Source organism: Phoenix dactylifera, chromosome 5 (genome assembly GCF_009389715.1).
Source record: "Phoenix dactylifera cultivar Barhee BC4 chromosome 5, palm_55x_up_171113_PBpolish2nd_filt_p, whole genome shotgun sequence".
Classification (NCBI taxonomy): Eukaryota; Viridiplantae; Streptophyta; class Magnoliopsida; order Arecales; family Arecaceae; genus Phoenix; species Phoenix dactylifera.
In genome coordinates this window covers 12,300,679-12,309,309 of record NC_052396.1, presented here as the reverse complement: position 1 = coordinate 12,309,309, position 8,631 = coordinate 12,300,679, and the positions used below count along the sequence as shown (strand labels likewise).

The following is an 8,631-nucleotide window of genomic DNA, read 5'->3' as shown; positions in this document are numbered from 1 at the left end:
TCGCTGTTATTGGTTTAACCAAAAATTTTATGGTTGGATATCTATTTTTGAGTTGGTGCATCTAATTCAACTCATAATTTTTTTCACTATTGTTTTATCACAAAAAAAAAAACACTTGCCACATTTTTATATTTATATCAAATTAATTTATTATTATTATATCCCTGTCCACTTTTACAAACCCACTCTCCAGCACTTTAGTATCGTCATCCAACCAAACATTTCCCATTATTAAATGTTAATCCACCAAATGAGAAAACCATACCTCTATTTATTTATTTATCTATTTATTTACTTATTTATTCTTCTCTCTGTGGAAAAAATACAAAATAATGTCTATTTTCTCGTGGTCCCTGTACAGTCTCTCTGATCGTACCAATCAGGAGTGCCAGCTCACCGAACCAGCAATAATTCAGTGGGTCCCACCACCCTCCCCTCCAGCCACCGCTCCGAACCGCCAGCTGTCCCCGAACCCACAGCCAGCACGTCGGGAAAAGCGCCCCCAAGTTTCTAACTCCACGAGGCCACCCGCAACTGCTGATCCTGCCCCCACCGCCAGGACCGATCTAGCTTCCCCTCGAGCTCCTTCAGCACTTGCCACGTGGCGTCGCCCTCCTCGATCCGACGGTGGAAGAGCAGCGCACGCCGCTTGGCCGTGTCCCACAGGTTGCGCTGGATCGCGGAGAGGTTGGTGGCCGCCACGTGGTCCAGAATGGGCTCCAGATTGCCGACGTCTCGCTCCGCCACCGTGAGGGAGATCTCCTGCCACCGGACCGCCTCAGGGAACGGGAGGCGAATTCCATCCGCGATGATGACGGGGACGCAGCCCAGCGCCACCGCCTCCACTAGGCGTGGGCTCCACGGGGCCCACCCGAGGGGGCACAGGCAGAACACCGACCGCGCGATCTCCGACTGGTAGCCGGCGAACCGCTTTCGCCGGAGATAAAACCGAGGGTTGTTGCCGTAGCGATGCCATATCTCGGTTCTCACCCTCCTGCACCACGAAATGACACATCGTTACTTTCTCCGTCGAACGACTACGTTTTCAAGCGCCATTGTTAACCTCAACAAAAATCTAGCTGCTATTTGATGATGTCATCTTTTACAATTCGAAAAAAAAAAATCCCTTTATTCATCGTTATAACAGCGTTACGAGCTCAAACCTCTTCTTTCCAATAAAAAAATATATTTTACAATTCTAAGTAAATTAATATTAAGAATCATTTTATTCCACAAATAGGAAATGAAAAAAAGGAAACGATATCTGCTATTTCGGTTATATGAAAACTGTTCTGTTGTTTAACAGCAAACTATTTCTGAATTCTAATTTATCCTCAAGGAAACATTGAGAATTGGAGACGACGGCCGTCCTGAAGAATTCCACTACTTCTTCCGGCTCTAATTAATCGATAAAAATTATACGGAGTAGGATAAGTAAACGTCACCGCTTACCTGCCGTAGAACCGGCCGCTGATGTTCTTGGGATGGACCTCCATCTTCCCCCGGAAGAACACCCAGATGTCCCTCTTCACCGTCTCCGACGCTGGCCACCGTTCAATATCCGGCGGCACGTACGGAGGTATCTGCACGTGCTCCACCTCCTGGCACACGTGCGTTGTCCGCATGCCAAACGCCTGCAATATGACGGACTCCTTCAAGAACTCCGGGATCCCATTCCGTATCGCCCTATCCTCCTATTTTTTTTAACCACCAGAATAAGAATCACTAAAAATCAAATTTAATTATTTAAAATAAGGTGGGAAAAGGGAAGAATAATACCATGGCGTGGAAGCAGGCGCCGTAGTCATGGGAGGCGACGAAGAGGTGGTCGCGGCCGCGGGAGCGGTTCCAGAAGGGGAGCTGGGAGGAGATAAGCTCCACGGCAGAGGCGAGGAGGGGGCGGGCGTGGCCAAGCGAAGGGAATCCATTCGGAGTGCTAAAATTACAAGAGACATAAACGGGGACGAAGAAGAAATCGGCATCGTTGGGGTCGAGAGCGCGGCGGGGGGAGTCGAGGAACGCCTCGTGGAGCGCCACCTCTGCCGCGAACAAATGGGTCTCGCACCGCCGGTCGGCAAGCCAGTCTCTATTATACCTGGAGGGAAGATCATAGACATAGATCTTGAAGGGAGGACAAGTTGAAGTATTTCGAGCTTCGATGAGAGCGCGAGGGGTGGTTTTGAGGGGGAGGGTGGTTTTGGGGAGGGAAGTCGGGGTGGGGCGAGGGAAGAGAGTGGAAGAGGAGGAGGAGAAGAGGTAGATGGAGAGACCGAGCCAGAGGAGCCATTTGGAGTACTTCTTGAGGCAGAGGGCTTTCTCGTAGTGGTGGTGGGGGTGGTGGAGGTGTGTTCTTCTGGGGAGGAGCTTCATGTGAGGGGAGGGGGAATAGGAGGAAAAATAGCTTCTGGAGTGATGGTGAGAAGCTCTGAGCTCCGGCATGGGAGGTTAAAAGGGAGGGAGTTTGGGGGGACTTGGAGGAGGGTGGGGTGGTGTTTTCGGAGGGAGTAGGAGGTGGAGTGGTGGTGAAGGGAATTAGAAGAGAATTATTAGGGGAGAGAGAGAGATGTAAGAGGGGTTGGTGGAGAAGTGGGGCGTTGTTTTCTTTTCACTTCATTTATGGGGTCCGGTTGGTGCGATGCGTCTGGATATTTTGAGCTGGAGCTTACCAAAATCCAGAGGGCGAGGAAGGGGAAGAAGGTGAAATGAAGGGGAGTGGAACTTTCTCTATTATTGGACTATTTTTCTAATTAATTTAGGTGAAGTTTCAAAGTTCTTTTAGTTGTCACATACTTATCAGTGGGTCCTAGGACTGGTCAATGGCTGTGGGCTGGATGTGATATTCACTGTTGTTTTATTTTTTTTTCTCCTGTTGATATTCAATGCCGGGTTCCCCCAACGCCACCGCTCTCGGACACCGTTCACGTAACCCGGTTGGGCTCCTAGGCCGACGTGTCCGCCCTCTCCTCCTCGTCCTTCCTCTCCCCATCTTTCCCACCCCCGCCCGCCTCCGCCTCCGCCGCTGCCCTTAGATAGCCGTCCGTCCGCGGCCACCCTGCCTGGGCGGCGATCATGGAGGTCAACGCTGCCTCCTCCTCCGCGGTGGCGTCTGTGGAGATCAACTTCAAGGGCTACATGCTCCAGAATGCCACCGCCGTGAATTGGGCCCTCAACGCCGCCGAGTAGCTCAATGTGCTACGCCCGCGGCGGTGGTAAGCGCATCTGCCCAATCATCTGCCTCGTCAACTGCGAGATGATCGACGGCCATGAGCACCATGCCACGCCTCCCGCCACCGCCGTGAAGTGATCTACACCATGTCCCTTATTCGCGACAACTTACCTTGCATGGATAACGACGATCTCCACGGCTGCCAGCCTACCAGCCATCGAGCCTTCGGCTCGCCCCTGCCGTCCTCGCTGGTTATAGTCACTGTAATAAATGCCATTTATGAAAACACTAGGATGGAGATTTGTTAGTTCTTAGAGAAGAGACTGCATCCTTCCTCCTCTTGTCTCTCCATCCCACTGCCCCCCGTAACTAGTCCAGCTCAAATTAAAATCTTGCCACCTTCGACCACCAACAATACCATCTTGTCTGGTAATCCAAACCAGCTTGTCGAGAAATCCAAACTAGCTCCAAATAAAACATTACCTCTCCTTCTCAAGCCTACGATGGCTCCATCCATGCCTCGGATATCCCCATGTCCATCCCACCACCACCGCTCCTTCGGCGGTGGCGCCACCACATGGCTCCAAGCCCCTCATCCTTCTCGTCATCCTTCTCGTCACTTCCATCTGTTGGTCATAACAATGCCTTCTTACAACCTGTCCAAACTTGGTCGCTCCTTCAGCTCCCAACTTTGTCATACCATCTGATGGGGAGAATTCTTTGACCTCGACTTTGACCGGGATGAATGACTTCGGTATTGGCCGATGTATTATGTGGGTCCAGACATAGAGTAATGCTAAAGATCATTACGTTTATTGGTCTCGGCAACTGGCTGCTCCAACTCCACCATAAATATACGATCAGAATAATTAATATCGAGAATATATTTTATTAGTATTACAAGAAAATATATCTTTTTCGACATTTTTTAAGTCCTTTAACGATACTTATAAGTGTCGCTTAAAGTTCCGCCGATGCTAAACAAAACATCGCAGAAGCATCGGCGATACCTGAGTGAGAAAAGTTTTTTCCGGTGCTTTTGAAAAGCGTTATAAAAGATCAATTTTTAGCCATGCTTAAAAGCGTCACTAAAAATCTTAAACCGGTGTTTGTAAGCATCGACTTTAGCCTTCAATTTTTTTAAAAAAATTATTTTCTTCAACATTCTCATTTCTTCTTGTTTAAGAGTAATTTGTCGAGAGAGAAATTGATCCTGGCTACTGCTTCTACTCACTTAAGAGAGGAGCCTCGAATAGAAGAAGAGGTGTTTTAGGCATTACCTCAGGTCTGGTGCCAGGTCCTTTTCCTAATGACTCCACTACTCAGAAACTAGAATATAAGATAGCCTCTTTTCCCCATCCCAACCCAAAAACCACCCACGAACTCAACTTGGAAGATCCTAAGATGATAAATTAAACAAATTACAAGGAAAATGTAATTTTGAGAACATTAAGAAAAAAAAGAAGGGGGGGGGGGGGGGGGGGGGGAGGGGAGGGAGTGAATCTGTGTTCGTGGCCGGGGGGGGGGGCGAAGGTCGAGAGGCTAGGTCCTTGACGAGCAGACCGGAGATGAGGTTCTGGGTGGCGGAGTTGGCCGGGCTACGAGCCAAAGTGAAGGCGAGGGGCTACTTGACGATGTTGCGGAGGGTGGCCTCGTTGCTGGGCCGGCGAAGGGGGTCAGGCTGTAGAGAAGCTTGTAGAGGAGGACGTCGTAGGCCCACCAGTCGATGGCGCTGCCATGGAAGCAGCCGGCGGCGACCTCGGGGGTGACATACTCGTGGGTGCTGACGAAGGAGTAGGACCGAACGGTGACCGGCTCGGCGACGAACCAGCAGGAGGGGAGGGAGGGGGGCGGCTTGCGGGGGCGGAAGAGGCGATCGGGGAGGCAAGAGGGGTAGTCGACGCCGTCGGAGGCGGCGGCGGCCTGAGGGTGGGGGAGGAGGTGGACTGGAGGGAGAGATCAAAGTCGGAGAGCATGATGTGGTCGTCGGAGCGGATGAGGATGTTCTCCGACTAGAGGTCGCGGTAGACGATGCTGAGCATGTGCTTATAAGAGCACCGGAGGAGGTGAAAGAGCGGGGGGAGGCGGTAGATTGATGTCGGCGCCGGAGGGAGGAGGAGAGGAGAGGAGACGCTTATAAGAGCTAGGGCATTGATCGAGAGGGGGCTGATATTTGAATGGATTTGGTCCAGCCTTTCGATGATGTTTTTTAAGCATCATCGATTCTGAAGTTTTACCGACGCTTTTTAACCAAAATTTTCCAACGTTTTTCATAGCGTCGGAAAAAAAGCGTCGGAAAATCTCACTTTTTTTGTAGTGTAGTAGTACTAAATACAGAAATTAATGACCTTATTAATATGATGATATTAGTAAAAAATATTTTTTATTAGTATTGTAATTTTTCTTTATCTTGCTCGGGCTCTCTGACTAATTAATGTTTATTAATTTAAGTTGTATCAAATATATATTTATTAAAATGGAGGCTCTACTTGTGCAAAGCCCTCCATTTGCCATGTGGATGTTTATATTAGTAATGTTATTAATAGAGCCCTTTATTTTGGATAATAATAAGATTTTTATAATATAGTTCTTTATTAGAATATAATAATATTATATTATTGATAAGAAGCTTATTAACTTACTAAACCATATTAAATAAAAAACTTTTTATTAGTACTACTAAATTAATATAAAAATTAATAAAAATATTCTTTTGTTAGTACTGTACCATGCTCATATCCTGTGTAGGTCGTTAGACTGCACTAATTTTTATTAATTTTAGTTGCATCTAATATATATATTAAAATGGAGGTATTGCTTGTGGAGAACTTTCCATTTCCATGTGGAATATATTAATAATGTTATTAATAGAGTTCTTTATTTTGTATAATAAATATGACTCTTATTTAATACATTTCTTTATTAAAATATAATAATATAAAATTGTTACTAAGAAGCTTATTAGCTTATTAAATTGTATTAATAAAGAACTTTTGATTATTACTACTAAATTGATATAGAAATCAATGACATTATTAATATGACAATATTAATGATTTTTTTATTAATACTATACCCTCCCAGTGTTTCTTAATTTTAGTTGCATTTTTATAATAATAATTTTACTTAAAAGTGAAAGCACAACCTCTAATGACCAAGTAATGTTGCAATTAAATACCCTCTAGATGCAATACTTTTCTATCTTATTATATGCAAGTTGGATCATAATTTCATTATTTTGTTTACTATATCCATATATATATATATATATATATATATATGTATATATATATACTACTAGAATTTTGTATAGTGATAGTATATCATTATATTAATATCAAAAATTATTTTAGAAAATAATTAGGCTCTTAGATCTATTATAATTTTCTATTTCTGTTAGCTATTCTATTATATTTATTCGATATTATATTTTAGGATTAGCTGGAAAGAGGAGAAAAACTATACCTCGCGTATTGCACAGGCTATGTGCTAGTTAATGTACCAGAACAACTTGCTTTCCCCTCCTCTTAACAACCATATTTCTCTTTTTTTCTAAAATAACTACTTTTCAATAAACTCCACGTTCCAAAATTTTAAATTCTTTTTTTTAAAGAGTAATTTATCCCATTACATTTCATTATCCAAAATTTCAAAATACTTTTAGCCATCCTCTATTGCTTTTTCTTACTGCAAGAAAAGATTTGGGGCTTGGCCTCGTTAGACAAGAAATAATCAAAAAAAAATCTTGCACGCTCACCATTCATTAAGGATATTTTGACCATTCATTAACCATGTATAATACATGTCCACAAGTACTACAGGCGCAAGATGTTAGTGCATAGAATGTTATTAGTATCGGACATGAACAAGTTTAAGATCAAATTATGCCCCCAACATCTAAATTCACCTCAAAAGTCTCTTTAATGAAAATCTTAGAAGTAAATTTAGCTTCTGATGACCTCAGGTACAACCACAAAATTGATGACCCAAAAGGGCAAAATGAGAGAGTTGACTACGGGCGTAAATGAGCTAAGCAACTTGCGAGCTGCTCGAGCTCGACTCAAGCTCGGTGATAGCCGAGTCGAGCTCCAGTAGCTTAAATAAGTCGAGCTCGAGTAGCAAAATACTCTTCTCAAAAGCTAAAAAAACCTAGTCATATATATATATATATATATATTATTTTTATTTATATATTATTAATTTAGTATTTAAAAAAATATAATATAATATAAATATTTTATTTTAATCATATGATTTAATTGTCACCAAGGTTCGAATTCGAGCTTGAACTCCAGTTTGAGTATGGATCGGTTGACATTTGGGTCGAGTGGATTCGATGTCAAGTATTATTTTTTTTTTTGATCGAATCAAATTTGAATTTGAATATTAAAACTCGATTGAAATCGAATTTTGAATCTAGATATTTTGAATTGAGTGAAGTTTGAGCAGGGGTAGCAATCGGGTCGGGTCAGACATAAACGGATTCGGTCAAATGCAGGTCGGGTCAGAAAATCATAAACCTAAATCTGACCTATTTATTAAATAGGTCAGAAATTACAATCTGAACCTGTCATGTTTAATAAATAGATAATCCGATCCAACCTATTTAACTTGTTTAATAAATAGGCCGGGTTCAGGTTTATGATTTTCTGATCCGATCTGCATTCCGACCCGACCTGATTGCCACCCCTAGCCCTAACATAGCCTTCTGCCCCATAAAAATAGAGGGAGGATGGGGTTCGTGGAGTTGGAGTTGTTAAGGGCGAGGAGGAGATCGCAGGACCAGGAAGCGGCGGGGGATGAGCAGCGGAGTAGTCAAAAATCCGGGGCCCAGTACCGGAAGAGGCGGTGCGAGACATATAGGGTTTGATGCTGGGGTTGGGATCAAAATATGGAGGGGGCCAGCGGGGGCCATGAGAGAGATCAAAACAATGAGATTTTTAAAACCAGAGGATCGCAAAATCATTACTAAAAAAATAAAAAAAGGGAACAGGAAAGGGGATCGATCCACCCCGCAGTACCAGACCTTCCGATGATGCCATTCACTATCACCACCAGATGCGTTGGGATCCTCTGCTCCCGTTCCTCGCCGCCTCCTTTGTCTACCCTCTGATCTCCACTGTCAACCATCGCATGCAAATCACAGGCCAATTTGAAGCAGCTTGGTCGCCGGAGGTAAGCCGAGTACCTCCATCCCTTCCTCCTGCTCAGCTTTCCCCCTCCGCGGCCTCTCCTCCTTCTCCTCCTCCTCGTCGTGTGGCCGGAGCCATCTCGAGACTTCGATCTCTGACCTTCTCGTTGGATTGATTGGTCTTGGGAGGGGCTTTATGGAAGGGAATTAGGGTTTTATAGTCTCGGCGGTTTCCATCCAGATTCTAAAACGTCATCTCCTCTCTCTCTCTCTCTCTCTCTCGCTATATACATTGCTTTCGCTCGCGATTGGCCTTGTGGGCCTATGGCCCTTA

At 44.5% G+C, this 8,631-nt stretch overlaps 1 protein-coding gene across 1 annotated transcript; it reads right to left on the bottom strand.

The window, feature by feature from the left end:
• Positions 1-233: 233 nt before the first annotated feature.
• Positions 234-2,714, bottom strand: LOC103721461 (probable glucuronosyltransferase Os03g0107900). The gene is made up of 3 exons (XM_008811685.4): positions 1,780-2,714; positions 1,453-1,694; positions 234-994 (listed from the first exon to the last, which is right to left on the bottom strand). The coding sequence occupies exons 1-3, from the start codon at positions 2,437-2,439 to the stop codon at positions 511-513; spliced, it is 1,386 nt and encodes a 461-aa protein (XP_008809907.2). The 5' UTR covers positions 2,440-2,714; the 3' UTR covers positions 234-510.
• Between the last annotated feature and the right edge of the window lie 5,917 nt (positions 2,715-8,631).